This window comes from Equus quagga, chromosome 22 (genome assembly GCF_021613505.1).
Source record: "Equus quagga isolate Etosha38 chromosome 22, UCLA_HA_Equagga_1.0, whole genome shotgun sequence".
NCBI classification, from domain to species: domain Eukaryota; kingdom Metazoa; phylum Chordata; class Mammalia; order Perissodactyla; family Equidae; genus Equus; species Equus quagga.
In genome coordinates, this window is record NC_060288.1 from 12,047,486 (window position 1) to 12,065,127 (window position 17,642).

Genomic DNA, 17,642 nt, shown 5'->3' on the forward strand with positions numbered 1-17,642 from the left:
TCCGCGGCAGGCGGCCCAGTGTTTCATTGGTTCAAATCCTGGGCGCGGACATAGCACTGCTTATCAAACCATGCTGAGGCAGCATCCCACATACCACAACTAGAAGGACCCACAACGAAGAATATACAACTACGTACCAGGGGGCTTTGGAGAGAAAAAGGAAAAAATAAAAATCTTTAAAAAAAAAAAAATACACACACATATGCACAAATATATGCAAAGAATGTTCATTACATCAATCTGTAATAGCAAAAACACTAGAAGCAATTAGTAGGGTACATAATAGAAAAACAATGACATATCCATAACATGGCATAATAACTGGTCACTAAAAGAATAAAACAGAATTATATATATTAAGATGACAAGTTCTATAACATATGTGCTAAATGAAACAGAAAAAACTAAGAGTCAGCAGTAGTTACCATTTAAATTTTAAAATATAAAATGAAATTCTGTGTATATGTAAATGCAAAGAACAATCCAGGAGGATACATATCAGTTAACAGGGGCCCGTAGAGGGAACAGAATGGAACTGAGGTCAGGTATGTAAAGGGAGAGTTTTAATATTCTACAGTTTCTTTCTCAGCAGCATATTTCTCTCTCTCCCTCTCTCTCTCTTTCCCTTCCTCCCTTTCTATTCCCTCCCTCCTGTCTACCTCTTTCTTGCAATCTGAGAGTAATATGAAGGGCCTCTGTAAATATGGAAGTCAATAGTGATTTATATTTTTCCAATTTGGGATCCTGAGTATAAACACAGCCTCACAGTTTTAGTAAAATCAAGAATGAGAGGAGCATCAAGAGGCTGATTATCTTAATACTGGGAAAAGAAGAGGGTAAGAAATCCACTTAGCCCTCAGCAAAGCTTTTTGAATGGGACTGACCTCATCACCAGTACCAGAAACAAAACTCAGCTGCTTTAAGGCCAGCAGGGAAATCCCATTTCCCTTGCCACACAACTGACTCAGGGATAGGAACTATAACTCAGGTCTCAGTTCTCTAGTCTCTGTCCCTCGTCCATAATTACTAGATCAAGGTGGTCCAATCGTAACAAAGCTGAGGATTCTCCTTCTATGGTATGGGAAGTGATACTTTTGCTCCTGTCAGATGTGAAGGAAGAAATATACAGCCACGGCAGAGGCACACAACCATCTTACAACCATACAAGAAATCACGCTGAAGGTAAAGCACCTTCACGCCTTCTTCATGGAAGAGGGCCAAGCACAGGTCAGAAAAATAGTCTGAACTTGTCTGAAGCCCACTCTATCTCAGAACGTATCAATTAAATAGGCTAATAAATACCTTTTATTGCTGAAGCCAGTTTGCTCTGGTTTTTCCATTAGTTGCAACTGAAAGCATCCCTGTTGACAGGATGGGAAAAGTAAAACCTAATACCACTTATTTTTTTTTTTTTTTTGAGTAAGATTAGCCCTGAGCTAACATCTGCCGCCAATCCTCCTCGTTTTGCTGAGGAAGATTGGCCCTGAGCTAACATCCATGCCCATCTTCCTCTACTTTATATGTGGGACGCCTGCCACAGCATGGCTTAACAAGGAGTGCGCAGGTCTGCACCCAGGATCCGAACCGGCAAACCCCCGGCCGCCAAAGCAGAATGCACAAACTTAACCGCTGCACCACTGGGCTGGCCCCCTAATACCACTTCTTGATATGATTTTTTAAAGACTCTATAAAATTCCATTTTATTTATCATAATTTATTCTCTATTGATGACAATTAGGGTGCTTGCAAATTTCATCACAAATAATGTTTAATGAACACCCTTGTGGGTATGTGTATATCTTTAGGCATTCATATTATCATTTCTATAAGATATAAAATAACTAGATATGAAATTACTAGGTCATAGAGTACTCCCACTTCTCTGCCTGCCTTCTCACCATCAAATTATTCACAGTCCTGAGAGATAAAACAAGCCAAAGAAGAAGCCTACACAGAAAACCAAGAAAAACTTCTACAAAAGCTGCATTATAATAAGCCTTTGGTGACGGATTTCAAACTGACAACTAGAAAAGATGCCTTACATCACCTGCCACTCTTACAAGAATACTTAGCTCAAAGAACAGAAGTCCACGAAGGGCTCATGTGTTGACCATCAGTCGCAACATAACCATATGTAACTCAATACCTAACTTTGCAGTGTTCGACATAGATCAAGTCCGGGGTATTTGAGTTGGGTGTTAATGGACCATTATCATCATCATCATCAGTATTGTAGCCATTTCTATCTATATCCTACCTTTTTTCTCCCTCTATTTGTCCAGTGGGTCACGACTTTTGATGCACAATTTCTGAGGAAGATAGTATCTCCCAGTTTTCTGACTAGTCCTCCTCCAATAATCTTGCCTACACCCTGCTCCACTCATTTGTCCACATGAGGATACCATGTTATTACCAACGACTGAATCCTTCCAGAATCTAAATTCCAAGCATCTCACTCTCCGATCAACTTCTCCTATTTTTCAAGCTCATTCCCTCTAGAAACTCAACTCAAACAATCTTTTGATCCAACTAGGACCTATAATCCAAATCCTTTACCCTTTCAGTCTCCTCACCCCCAAGTAGTCCTACTTCCTCCTCGTTTAAATTGCAAAGTTATACCCATTTCCTTGCTTATTCCCTTAACCTTATTGCCTGTCTCTGGCTTCATTATTCTCTCCTGACAAAACTCTAACCTTGAACAAAACAAATTCTCTGCCTACTCTGTGCCTGTACCTACGCAGCTGAAGGAATGGAGCAGGTAAAAAACACAACCATGGTGACTGGTCTCACCTTAAATTTGTGACCACCAACCTCAAGTGGACCCACAAGCTTCCTAGCAATTCTACAACTTTTCACTCATCTATTTATTACCCTCCCCTTCTAGGATAATTATTTCATACTTTCTCCTCTTAAACCTATCATAACTCTTCCCCAACCTTACTCTCAGCTGATGACCTTGTTTCAGATTTCACTCAAAATAGAAGCAACCAAAAAAGAACTTTCACAAGTTCCTACCCTGAAATGTATTCACATAATTATATCTATGCCCATATACTCACTGTGATGGTTAATTTTATTGTGCAAACTTGACTGGGTCATGAGGTGCCCAGATATTTAGTCAAACACTTTTCTGGGTATGTCTGTGAGGGTGTTCCTGGATGCGATTAACATTTGCATCAGTAGACTGAGTAAAGGAGATTGCGCTCCCCAATGTAGGCGAGCCTTATCCAATCTGTTGAAGGCCTGACTAGAACAAAAAGGCTGAGTCAGGGAGAATTCACTCCCTCTCCCTGACTGTCTTCAAGCTAGGACATTAGTCTTCTGCCTTCAGACTCGAACTTGGACTGAAACATATGCCATTGGCTCTCCTGGTTCTCAGGCCTTCAGACACGGACTGGGAACTATACTATCGGCTCTCCTACGTCTCCAGCTTGCCAACTACAGAAGATATATATAAATAAGGAATTAGGAATTGGCCCATGTTATTATGGAGGACGAGAAATATATATGTATCTAGTAGATATAGATAGGTATATATCCCCTTGAGCTATCTGTGCTCCTAAATCCAGCCCCTCCATGTATGCACTAGATTCCACACTCTCTCATCTCCTCTAGGGCATTTTTCACCTCTCCCCTGGATCATCAATTTTTCCCTCTCTATTAGTCTATCAGAAAAGTCGAAAAGTCCCATCAGTATATAAACATACTGCAATTTCTCCCATCTTAAAAAAACAAACAAACTTGGCTATTGGCTAACTGCTCCATTCTTCTTCTCCTCTTTACAGAAAAACTACTCAAAAGAGTCATCTAGATTACCATCTCCATTTCCACTCCTTCCATTGTCTCTCCAACTCACTGTAACTGCTCCACTCCACCAAAGAGCTCACAGCAAGGGTACCAATGACTTTCATGTTGTCACATCCTATAGTCAATTCTCAGTCCTCATCTGGCTCAATACAACAGCGGCACCTGACATAATTAGTCACTCTCACCTTCTTGAAACACTTTATGAGGTTTCTGTGACAGTCCTTGAGCCTCCACCTGCATCAGTAAGAATTCCTTCTCAGTATCCATTTCGGGTCCTTCCTTACCTCCCCAAACTCCAAACATCACAGCATTCCAGATTCAGGTCACAGGCCTATTCACTCTCTTCTCCATCAACATTCACTCCCTTGTGGATCACATCCAGTCTGACGGCTGTAAAATTATCTACAGCACAAAGATGACTTCCAAATTTATATCAACAGCCTAGACCACTCCTCTGAACTTCAAACTTGTAATTCAATTATCTACTAGATACTTGAGCATCTAATAGGCATATTATACTCAACGTGTATAAAATTTCTCCAAACTGTCCCACACTGTTGAAATTACAATTTTCAGTAAGTGTACCTCCATCCTTCTGATTGCTTAGGCCAAAAACCTTAGAATCATCCTTGACTCCTCTCCTTCTTTCACACTTCACATCCAATCTATTAGTAAATACTGCTAGCCCTACCTTCAAAATAAAACCAAAATGCGACCTCCTCTCAACCACCTCCACAGCTAAAAACCTGGTCCACATCACATTACCTCTTATCTCTATAATCTATTCTCAAGGGCAATCAAAGTGATTTTGTTAAAAAATAATTCAATTTAAAGGATTATACACCATAACCAGGTGAGACTTATCCCAAGAATGCAAGTGTGGTTCAACATAAGAAAATCGATGCACTATATCACCTTAATATAATGAAGGAAAAAACACATGAACATCTCAATGGACACAGAAAAAGCATTTGACAAAATCCAACACTCTTTCATGATAAAATGACTCAGAAAACTAGGGATACAAAGGAGTTTTCTCAACATGATAAAGGGCATTTATGAAAAACCTACAGCTAACATCATACTCAATGGTGAAAGACAGAAAGCTTTCCCCCTAAGATCAGGGGCAAGACAAGGCTACTCACTTTCACCATTGCTATTCAATACTGTATTGGAAATTTTAGCCAGAGAAATTGGACAAGAAAAAGAAATAAAAAGCATTCAAATTGGAAAGGAAGAAGTAAAACTATATTCATAATCCTATATATAAAAATCCCAAAGAACCCACAAGAATCTACTAGGTCCAATAAGCAAATTCAGCAAAGTTTCAGGGCGCAAGATCAACACACAAAAATCAGCTGTGTTTCTATACTCCAGCAATGAACAATTTGAAAGGAAATTAAGAAAGCAATTTCATTTACAATAGCATCTAAGGATAAAATACCTAGGAGTAAATTTAACCAAGGAGGTGAAAAACTTGTACACTGACAGCTACAAAACATTGCTGAAAGAAATTAAAGAGGACACTAATAAATGGAGAGACACCAGTGTTCACAGATAGAAAGACTTAATATTGTTAAGAGGTCAATGCTACCCAAAGTTATCAAGAGACTCAACACAATCTCTATCAAAATTCCAACAGCCTTTTTTTTACAGAAATGGAAACGCTGATCCTCAAATTCATAGGTAACTGCAAGAGCCCTGACTAACCAAAACAGTCTTCAAAAAGAACCAAGTTGGGGACTCACACTTGCCAATTTCAAAACATACTACAAAGCTACCACATCAAAACAGTGTGGTACTGGCATAAGGATAAACATATAGATCAATGCAACAGAATTGCACTTCCAGAAATTAATCCTTACATTTATGGCCACTTGACTTTTGACAAGAGTGCCATTCTGTAAGGAAAGAAGGAGTTCCTCAACAGACGGTGTTGGGACAATTGGATTTCCACAGGCAAAAGAGCGAAGTTGGACCTCTACCTTACATTATATACAAAAATTAACTCAAAATACACTGATTCAGGGGCTGGCTCAGTGGTGTAGTGGTTGGGTTCGCACGCTCTGCTTTAGCACCTGGGTTCACCAATTCGGATCCCGGGTGAGGTCTTATACACCACGTATCAAGCCATGCTGTGGCAGGCATCCCATATATAAAGTAGAGGAAGATGGGCACGGATGTTAGCTCAGGGCCAATCTTCCTCAGCAAAAAAAGAAGAGGATTGGCAGCGAATGTTAGCTTAAGGCCAATCTTCCTCAGCAAAAAAGAGGAGGATTGGTGGCAAATGTTAGCTCAGGGCTAATCCTCCTCAAAATAAAAATAAATTAAATAAATACAGTGATTCACATTCAAGAGCTAAAACTATAAAACTCTTAAAAGAAAACATAGGGGTGAATCATCATGATTTTGGATCGGGGAACAAATTCCTAGATATGATACCAAAAGCACAAACAACAAAAGAAAAAAATAGATAAATTGGACTTTATCAAAATTTAAAACTTTTATGAATCAAAGAACATTATCTAAAAGTGAAAAGACAACATACAGAATGGGAGAAAATATTTGCAAACTGTATATCCGATAAGTGTTTCATAAAGAGAATATATAAAGACCTCCTACACCTCAACAATAAAAAGACAATCAACTCAATTTAAAAATGGGCAAAGAACTTGGATAGTTCTCCAAAGAAGATATACCAATGTCCAATGAGCACATGAAAAGGTGCTAAACATCATGAGTCACCGAGGAAATGCAAATCAGAACCATAATAAGACCCCAGCTCATGTCATCACCTAAAATGGCTATAATCAAACAAAAGAAAGAAAAGTTTGGGAGTGGATGTGGAGAAATTGGATCCCTTGTAACATTGCTGGTTGAATGTAAAATGGTGCTGCTGCTGTGGAAAATAGTTGGGCAGCTCCTCAAAGAACGAAACATAGAATTATCACGTGATCCAGCACGTCCGTTCCTGGGTATACACCCCAAAAAATTGGAAACAGGGACTCAAGCAGATACTTGTAAGCCAATGTTCACTGCGGCATTATTCACAATAGCCAAAAGTGGAAAAAAACCCAAGTGGCCATCAACAGGTAAATGGATAAACAAAATGTAGTATATATACACACCATGAAATATTATTCAGCCATAAAAAGAAATTAAGTTCTGATACATGCTACAACATGGAGGAAACTTGAAAGCACTTTGCTGAGTGAAATAAGCCAGATACAAAAGTACAAATATTATATGACTCCACTTATATGTAATATCTAGAACAAGCAAATTCATAGAAAGAGTATACTAGAGGTGACCAGGGGCTGGCCAGAGGGGACAATGGGGAGTTATTTCTTAATTGACCAATTACAGTTTGTTTGGGATGACAAAAAAGTTTAAGAAACAGTGGTGATAGTTGTGTTACATAGTGAGTGTAATTAATGTCACTTAATTGTACACTTAAAATGGTTAAATTGGTAGGGGCCACCCAGTGGCTAGCGGTTAAGTTCTATGCTCCACTTGGGTGGCCTGGGGTTCCCCTTGGGCTGGGACCTGCACACCGCTCATCAAGCCACGCTGTGGCGGCATCCAACACAGAGGAACTAGAAGGATTTACAACTAGAATATACAACTCTATGCGCTGGGGCTTTGGGGAGAAAGGAAAAAGAAAAAAAGAATAAGATTGGCAACAGATGTTAGCTCAGAGCCAATCTTCCTCACCAAAAAGAAGAAATCCAACATAATTTGCTAAATTACACACAATTCGACCTCGTTGTGTAAATACAGTGTGCCTCAATTTCTGCAGCAGGATAGGCCACATCCGAAGGATAGAATCCTAAGGGTACACGATAGGCAACCAGTCACACAAGCTGGGGGCGGAAGGGGCGGGGAAGCATACTTTTTGACTGACGAAGCTCTGAGAAGGCCTGCGGCGGTCGGGGGTCCTTTTTCCGGGAGGTGGAAAGGGGAAGGAGGATGCCGCTTCTAAGGAATCTCCTACACACAGCCCAGAGGCCTGCTGCAAGAGACTGAGCACCTCCAGGGGAGCAGAAGGCTAGAACGATACCCCAGGGTCTGGAGCTGGCGGATGCCGGAGCGGGGAGGTCACATTACCTGAAAAGAGCCAGTTCTACGGGTCTTCTTCAGCTGGATGACTCGTGGAGCCCCACGGCAGCAGGACCCGGAACCCAGGCATCCAGGCTAAACACCAATCCAACAGACTTTACTCCCGCGCCGCAGAGTGCACGCCCGAGCGTCACGGCGCACATAATACGCCTGGGTCCTGGGAGTCCGACCTTCCCCACTCCTCCCTCCAAGTCCGCCCCGCCCCGCCCCGCCCCGCCCCGCCCCGCCCCCTTCGTCTGTTCGCGGTGCGCGGCGCTGCAGCCTTTCCACCGGCTGGCTACGCGGTGCGCATGCGCAGGGACTCGCTGCCGCTGAGCACTCTGGGAAGTGTAGTCTCTATGCGGGTGACGGTGGGCAGCCTGAGTCCTACATCCCAGCGGAACCTGGAGAAGTCACAACACTCTTGCCACCCCGGTCCTCATTCCCATCTTCACACCTGTCCAGTCACCTCGCACTCGCGCTGCATCCCCACTCGCTGGGCTTCGGTCAGGGCGCGCCCCGAGGGAGAGCGCGAGATTCCCTCTTCCCTTCAGCAGGCTGTGCTGGAGGAGGCGGGGTCCACTGCCCGCCCCCCGCCGCCACCCGCCCGGTCTTCCCCCCTCCCCTCCCCGGCGGGTGTCGGGCCGGTGCCCGAAGAGAGGCGGCGGCCCCCGCAGCGGCCGCAGGAGGGGCGGCGGCGGTGGGCGCCGCAGGCGATGCCCCTGCCCGGCTGCTCCGGCGGGGGGCGGTGCGAGCGGCGGCGGCGGGGGAGCAGGCAGGGGGCGGCGGCTGCGGCGGCTGCAGCAGAGGGGCCGAGAGCTGGCGGCGGCGGCGGTCGTGAAGGGCATCGGCGGCGGCGGTGATGGCAGCGCTGATGTGAGTGTCTGCTGGCTGGGGACCCCGGGGCTGCCGAGCCCGAGGCGGCCGGCCGGCGGCGAGCGGGAGCGGGAGGCCGGGGCGGCGGAGGGATGCTGTCTGCGCGGTGCAGAGTCGGGAGACGCCGCCTGCCGCTGCCGCCCGTCCGGCAGAAGCGGGAGCCGAGCGCTGCGGCTGCCGGCACCGTGCGAGCGCGGCCCGGTGTGGGGGTCCCGGGCGGAGGCGGGGGCAGCGCAGGCCGAGGGGCGTCTGCGATTATTCTCAACACCCCTCCCCCACCCCACCCCGTGTGTCTGTTTGTCACTTGCAGCTGAAGATGGAAAGAGCCAGGCGAAGGGGAGGCGGCGGCGGTGGCCGTGGCCGCGGCGGCAAGAATGTAGGGGGCTCTGGCCTAAGCAAGAGTAGACTCTATCCCCAGGCCCAGCACTCCCACTACCCCCACTTCGCGGCTTCGGCCACCCCTAATCAGGCTGGGGGCGCAGCCGAAATCCAGGAGCTGGCCTCCAAACGAGTGGACATCCAGAAAAAGAGGTTTTACCTAGACGTGAAGCAAAGCTCCCGGGGCCGGTTCCTAAAGATAGCCGAAGTCTGGATAGGGAGAGGCCGGCAGGACAATATCAGAAAGAGTAAACTGACCCTCTCCCTGTCTGTGGCAGCGGAGCTGAAGGACTGTCTAGGGGACTTCATCGAGCACTACGCCCACCTGGGCCTGAAAGGCCACCGGCCGGAGCATGGCCACGGGAAGGAGCCAGGCTCCAGGAGGAGACAGAAGCACTCGGCACCTTCCCCACCCGTGTCCGTGGGGTCCGAAGAGCACCCTCACAGTGTCCTCAAAACAGACTACATAGAGAGGGACAATAGGAAGTATTATCTAGACCTCAAAGAAAATCAGCGGGGTCGTTTCCTAAGGATTAGACAAACCATGATGCGGGGGACTGGCATGATAGGTTATTTTGGCCACAGTTTGGGCCAAGAACAGACTATTGTCCTACCAGCGCAGGGAATGATTGAGTTTCGTGATGCCTTGGTTCAGCTGATTGAAGACTATGGTGAAGGGGAGATGGAAGAACGAAGAGGTGGAGACGATGACCAACTGGAACTCCCCGAGGGGACTTCTTTCAGAGTGGACAATAAAAGGTTCTACTTTGATGTGGGCTCTAATAAATATGGAATTTTCCTGAAGGTAAGTGAGGTGAGGCCACCTTACCGTAATACTATTACTGTTCCATTCAAAGCTTGGACAAGGTTTGGGGAGAATTTTATCAAGTATGAAGAAGAGATGAGGAAAATTTGCAACAGCCATAAAGAAAAGAGAATGGATGGCAGAAGGGCCAGTGGTGAAGAACAAGAATGCCTCGACTAGAGTGAAATTGAACTCCATCAGGCAAAATTTAAAATCATAAATTGGCTAAAAGTACTGATCCATAATCACTTGAAGAAGTTTTTCCTCTTTTTTGGCCCTTTGTTATTAGTAATACCTCTAGTAGTTTATACTTCAAGGAGTCTGATTCTCATGTTATGTTATACATAGAACACTATAATTCTTATGGGAATTCCAGCCTTCCCAGAGCTAAGTAGTTTAGCTGCTTCAACTGCTCCAGACTATTGAAGTATTCAAATCAGCACAAAATGTGACATTCTGACCTTCTAAGTACCATAACTAAGATTTACCTTGCACTATGACATAATCCTGAAAAAAAGATACATATACTTAATATGGAAGTGTGAATTTCTATTTAACAAATTCCCCCAAAAAGTATTCCATCCCTACTTCATTAAAAGCTGCCAAGCTAATTCATAGGAAAGTTACCACAGAAACAGAAATTGACCTCAAGTACAGTATTAATATATATATTTATAAACGTACAAGTAGAAATATGTTGTCCATTGGATGACTAATTATTAAACAGTACCGTTAAAGAATCCAATCTTAGAGTTACTGTAGTATTCTATCATTTCAAATTTTGTGGTAACCCTGCAGTTTATAGTTGCCATATCAAAGCCATGGGAGAGTTTTAATTGGTTATTCTAAGCTAGTTACAATCCCATCTTCACCTCTGCTTATTGTACCATCTACTCATATTGACTTTTTAAAGTTTCAAGAATTACTTTTATGTCGCTGTTGAGTGGGAAGCTTCATCCTATGGCTTTGCTATGGAAATCTTGGTGTTTTAGCTTTTCATGCTAATTTGAAGGTTGTGAGAAGTTTTTTCCCAAAATATATCATGGACTCAAGGTGTTATATTTTATGCTTCTTCTTTAACACTATTTCAGAGGGGTTGGTGCACCAGTTAACTGATATAAAAATACATCTGTAATAATATATTTTAGTAGCACTTTTGCAATTGCTACCCTTAAAACCATGTCAACACTTCCAGTATAAACCTGGCTTTTCCAGGTGTTTTAATTCCAGAAAAAAAAAAAACCCAACTTTTTCTAAAAAGCATTTAGAATTATAAATTTTCAGCCTGGGAAAAATATTATTTGAAGATTGGTTATAAACATATTTGAAAGGAAAATTCAGGCATTTTCCAAGGTGCTCTTTATGATACTTAAAAAGGTTTACTTTACACAAGACTCACCCATTTACCTGTATTAAAAATTACTTTTCAGGAAGTGCAATTTTTCAACACTTAAGCAATTTTTTAAACCAGTGGATATAGTGTATCTGTGTACCAACCCACCCTGTGTTAACTGACTGAAATTTTATCTGTTGAGCTGCGTTCTTTTATGAATGAAATTATTGTCTTTTATCGTGGCTTTATTCACCTCCTACACAGTAAGTCCATAAATCGTGTTTAAGAGCCAGACTCTGATTTCAACCCCCAAATATAGCTCTCATTGATGAGAGCTGGCTGCATGGATTGAGATCAGAATGTAGCTCTTCTTTTGTAGACTATAAGTAATTCAAAATTATTTTAACAAGTTTTTTCCTCCAGAGGTTTGTCCCCAAAGACATTTAAGGAAGGTCACTAAGAAAACTTGATGATACGAAGTAAGAAAGTTAATTTCACTGGTTTGTTACTTAAAAACAAGCCATCAGTAATCCGGACATATATGCTGGTATTGGTTTGAAGATTGTATTTCACGTTTTCTCAAGTAATACGAAGGAATCTCATTAGTTCATTATAATTATGGACCATCTGGAACCAGTGAAGGTTAGAAAATCATGTTAGTACCAGAGTTAATAGCACATGGTGGGTGTTGAGACTCTAAAAGTGGCAAGGATCTTTAAACAGTCCTAACTGTAAAATAACTATCGTAGGGTTGACAAAAGGTAGTTTTTGGTCTATGAAGGAGTGATGTGCACTTGAATTACTGTACTACTGATTGTTACTGCTGCCCATCATAGTGCCTATTAATAATAATCAACCTGTCAGATTTGGGCAAACTGGAGCTGTGAATATTCCAGTATTTGAGTGTTCCTATCACTATTGCTGTGACTGTATACTCTCTCTTATAACCTTCCTTTCTAAAATATTTATATCCGTTAAGTCTAAATGATTTTTTTCTTTAGTCTGATAAGATTTGAGTATGTGTCTATATATATATACATAAGTGCGTGTGTGTATATATATGCATACACACACAATACTATGTCAGACTTAAATATCTTTAATTCATTGTATATAAATATTATTAGTTTAATTTGACATTAATTATTTAAGTAAAGAATTAGTTAAGCAGCCAGATTTTCTACGTTGTATGTATACTTCAAAGTTTTTATCATCTCAAAGCTACAGATTGGATAGATGCATATATACTGGAAACTGAATATAATTTAGACTCATTAAGCCTTCTGCCACTCCTCTTGTTTCATTTTTTTATAGTTAATGTATTCATTGAAAAAGGAAATGATGCTATGATTTTTTATACTTAAAATTGGCAATCATTCATTAGCCATAATCAAATAAGATCCAGTTCAAAACTCTGGTATTAGGACATGTATTGCCATGTATCTTATAAAATAAGCTACTATTCTTATCTGTGCAATATACGTTTTATTTGTTGTCATATGTAACATAAATGGAGCTGCAATATACATGGTATTCTACAAAATAATAGAATCCCTGCCTTGAAGACATTAAACTCTTAAGGCAACTACGTTAGAAGTCAAAAATGAGCATTAAAGTTAGTAACCAAAATTACTAGTTCACTGTATAATTCTAAAACACTGATGATGTTTGCACATAATAATCCAAGCATAATGTGGTACAGACTCAAAACTGTAATAATATAAGCTAATAGTATGAAATTTGGAAACGGGTTCCTCATAATAGTTGGCAGTGTGCTCCTAGCAATTGAAAGCAGCACTGATCTGTTGCTTATATGCAAAAGATGCAATGTATTATAAAAGTATTAAAGTTCTGCCACATTTTATAATTTTCCTTGTTAAAGCCCCAAACTGCCATGTCCCTTAAACTTGAGTCAAACACAAGCTTATTTGCACTAAAGAGCATGGCCAAAAAATAAATGACAGGGTGGAAAAGCTAGTTGGAACCTCTTGAAATAATTGGTTCTAATGGGAGAATTTCACATTTGTCTATTTGAAAGCTATATGGTCCAGGCAGACAATCTGTCAGTTCACTAATTTAATAATGCACTTTACCTTTTGTATATAGAAAATGTACATTTATGCCACTTGACAGGTGGGATGTGTTTCAATAACTATGTAGTTAGAATCTGTAGGGTGATCTCTTGCATGCATATGTTTGTGTTGAAACTGCTGTAGTAACAAGTTCCCATTCAATCAGTGTAATGGAGAAGGGTACAAGATGCTTTTGAAAGAAATCCCAATACATTTAACAAAGAATTTTAAAGTAGAACTCATATTTGTATTCTTAAGGACTAGAATCGATAAAAAACTGTTTCTAGCCCAGATTAGTATTACAGTTGAGACTATATCTAGTTGAGACTCCCCATAATACCCTGAAAGTTAATTTTGGGAATTTGTGCAGACAACAGATTTTTTTTAATGATTCTGTTTCATTGTTGCTGTATGTTTAACTGACTAATGAAAAGACAGTACATGATACTGTATTAGAATTAAAAGTGTGGTTGGCTGATACGGCGTCATTAAGAAAATACACAGACTAAAGAAAGAAAGTTTCAAATTAAGAAAATGCAAAGAGGCTAAGAACAATTGCTAAAATAAATATATTATTTCAAAATTTGCAAAAGAGCTCACTTTCACCAACCAAAAAAGGGTATTGGGGGATTTAGTGTATCCTTCCATCCTAAAGACTTCCTAAGATGTACATTTGAAAACTAGATAATTGTTGCTTAATAATAGGTTGTATGTACTTTACTAAGAAACACTGTGTACTGACGATTCATCAAGAGTATGCTATATTTATTGCATTCATTTTATAACTCTGGATAAGAATACATTATATATAGTCATCTTAATATAATCATGTATTTATATTGTAATTTTGCAAATATTTTCAGTAAAATAAACATTTATCTGAGCTGTACAATTTGAAGAGGATGAAATTGGAATACACCCTCAGACACTCATTTTTAGTAAGCAGCTACATCGAAAGCTGATGTATGTACTATCATTCCTTTAGATTTTATTTTATGGTTATTTTAATATTTAAGTGACTAGGACTTAATTTGAATTTTTAAGTGGTGTTCTGAAAATAATTTTTTCATAAGTGTGACTTTTTTTCCTGCTTATTTCCAAATGTCTTTCATTGAAACTACTTATAAAATCCTGTTCCAAGCTTTATGTGAGGGCTTAGCTTTAGTCACAACATAGTTTGAAGTCTGTCTTTATCAAAACACCAAACGTCTTTGGCAGGATAAAATCTCAAGTAGACTACAAAGAGAAGTTAAAATTGATTCTATGCCAATAGAATAATACAGGTGTAATGTTTATCACTGCCAAATAGGATTCATAAAATCTTTCTGAAGTTTCCTAAAGATTTCTTGAACTTCATAGAGAAATGGTGGCTAATGACTTGCCCATCAGAGGAAGAGAAAAAGGATGTTAGCATGCTGTTGTGACAATCTATAATCCACAAAGCTGTAGCAATGAAGTACAGGGAAAATTTGTTTTTCCCAGTTTAATGTCATATGAAAATTGAGTGTTTGGATCCGAGTTACTCTGTCATAAAGTAAATATACCGAAATTTGTGTAGGTGGAGCTTAGAAAAACAATCTATGTGTTAGTATATTTTCTTGTATAATGTAAAAAATTTAGTCTTTTTCTTAATTTGACTTAATTTTTAAGATTAAATTTATTTTAGTAGTGGGTTTTTAATCAATATTTTTGAATAAGGAAAACATACATATAGCATATAATTTAAATGCTACAGATGGGTAGACAGTGAAAAGTAGCAACCAATGTTACTAGTTTCTTCTTTATCCTCCTAGAGTTACTCTGCATATACAAGCATATGTGTGTATACATATATTCTTTTTAAACATACAGATGAAAACATATATACATTATACTGTACCTAGTAGTATCAATTTTAGATCTATCATTTTAAGTGAATATTTTCCCTTTTACCTAGATACCACACTTGATCTAATTAAGACATCATTTAATTTATATTATCACACCAAGGGAACCTCAAGGAAAATTTTAATGAATCCCATCGGTATTTATTTAAAATGCAAATATATGTATATATTAATTTTAAAATTATAAATATTCAGTTTCCCTTCCCTATCTCTAACCACCTTGTCTTCCTATCTCCCCCCCTCCTTTCCCCAAAAAAGTGTTGGTCTTTTTCCTGAAGTAATACAGTTCGGGACTGCCAGGATATTAAACTGTTTAACCAAGTGTTATTTTAGATTAAGCGTGTTCTCTAATGAAAAACACCCAAATTTTAAAATCTTTAACAAGTTATCACTTTCAGTCAATTTTTACTAATTCTGTTATTATCTTATTTTTATCCAAAGACCTTTTCATTGTAAGAGCAAATGAGAACTAGAACTATAGTGAAAGGTTATGTTATGAGTCTGTTGAGATCTTTTGACTTATTAACAGGAGCATTTATCTTTATGATGAAAAGGTGTAAGGTTATTAATGAATAATTCATTTAGCAACTTAATCAAATCCAAGACTAGACAAAGGGGTAACACTAGTCCTGAGAGTTTAGAGCATTGATTCCGCATTGAAGGACCCAGAGTCTGTCAGATGTCCTTGGGACCAGAGGGGTACCCTGCTGATTTGGGGAGAGAGTAAAAACTTTGGGGCTATGAGGTTCCAAGTGCAACTAAACCATCTCCACTATCTGCTGGAAGAATATGAAACAGTAGATATAATTGTTTAAAAAGGAAGTTAGCATAATTATTATTCCTAAAAATGTAGGGAAAGCTGCTTTAATAGTTCCCCAAACCCCACCATCACCCAAAGAAAAAAAATCATAATTCTCTTTTCATTCACATCAAGGTTGTACTTCAGGTTACTTAGTTCTAATGACCACCAAGAAAAAATTATCTGAAATAGTAAAGGTCCCAGACTTGAACCCTGAAGGTACCTATCAGAGTAGATATCCAATACTATTAGGAATATCTTAAAGAATATATGAGTTGACGTAGAATTTTTTAATGGGTTGGTATCTGTAGATTTTATGAAAATGTTAAAAGTTTTAAAAAATTAAAGCATTGATTTAATCTTTAGAGTAATATCTCCATGACTGGCAACATGATTTTCTGTTTGGAAAATTTGAGAGGGGTATTGTTAAAAGACGGGATTGTTTTAAACATATATTTTTAAAGCATAAAAGAGTCTGCTTATTTTATTTTTATGATAAGTAACTCATTCTTTGCAGAATCTGTAACATTGGTAAGAATCTGGTATTTACTTGTTTACTCTTAAAATGGTCTATATGTATTGTTCCTTATTTAAAGAAGAGGGTCAAAAGAAAGGTAAATTCACCTTCAGGAATGAGTTTTGCCTAAATTTAGGCTCAAAAAATATTAATAATTTCCCATCCTCAATCAGGGAAGTTCCCATGGTGGTGCTTTCTGGTAAATTGTGTTTTCCAAACTTCAGCTTCTTTCTAATCTCTTGTGAGAAATCACTTATTCTTATTGAGGCCAGCGGCTTCTAGCAGTAAATAAAGTTACTCATAATGAATTAGTGCTGCTGCGGTGAAGTTAGTTTGTGATGTGAATATGAAGAAAATACTCGTTTAAATGGAATATACAGTCTCTTCTTTAATGTTGTTGACATATTTTTAAGATTGAATAGTTGTTGTCTGTCCTCTCATTTTTCTTATATTTGGTTTCTGAAGTGTTACTCTATTCAAAGTTTTCATTGTTCCGGGAAATAATAGGGGTAAAGAAAAGGAAAAGTAATCCCTAAGATAAGTGTTCATAGTATTTAAAAGTTAGAGTTGCCCAAAGTGCAAGATTGGGGAAAAATATGCTTTTGTTGGTTTTGTCTTTATCAAAATAGTGGTCTAAGTCTGATTATTTTATTTGAGCTGATTAAGTCAGAATTTGTTTTATCTGAGAGTCCTATATTCAGAAATATTTAGTGTTGTATTTTTCTTAGGAAAAAATGGCTCTGTACGATAATACTCATTTTCAGGATTTTATTTAGTATTTGTTGTGGATTCGATGAGGTTGTTGCCTAGAGGTAGCAGATATAAAAGAAGAAAGAGAGAAGAGAAAAGTAGTGGCTTATTATTTTGCTTGCCTGTAACAAAAAGAAATCAGTCTACCAGAAATGAAAGAAAGAAGTCATTCTCAAAACTAAATCTCTATTTAGCCTTTAAAAGAGCATTGAGAAAGAACAGTAAGACCTAATTCTGCCAGTATGTGTGGCCTGACCCTGAGCAAATCATTTAACTTCTGTTGGATGGCTTCCTTATATGAAAAATGAACAAGATTGTGCT

The 17,642-nt window shown here is 39.5% G+C and overlaps 2 protein-coding genes across 8 annotated transcripts in view; one reads left to right on the plus strand and one right to left on the minus strand.

Moving 5' to 3' along the window:
- The window catches only part of WRN (WRN RecQ like helicase), a 125,833-nt gene extending 117,743 nt beyond the window's left edge, over window positions 1-8,090 (minus strand). For all 6 annotated transcript variants that reach the window (XR_006886647.1, XR_006886646.1, XM_046648539.1 and 3 more), the window contains exon 1: window positions 7,915-8,090. The gene's annotated coding sequence lies outside the window, so the exon portion shown is untranslated. The remainder of the gene's footprint in view (window positions 1-7,914) is intronic.
- Window positions 8,091-8,551: 461 nt separating this feature from the next.
- The window catches only part of PURG (purine rich element binding protein G), a 34,298-nt gene continuing 25,207 nt past the window's right edge, over window positions 8,552-17,642 (plus strand). The window contains exons 1-2 of one of the 2 annotated variants that reach the window (XM_046648409.1): window positions 8,552-8,781; window positions 9,092-9,964. In XM_046648409.1, coding sequence (XP_046504365.1) covers window positions 9,098-9,964 — 867 coding nt within the window. In that variant the 5' untranslated portion in view covers window positions 8,552-8,781; window positions 9,092-9,097. Of the gene's footprint in view, window positions 8,782-9,091; window positions 10,145-17,642 lie in introns of those variants that run through there. The other variant, XM_046648408.1, reaches the window with a different exon arrangement.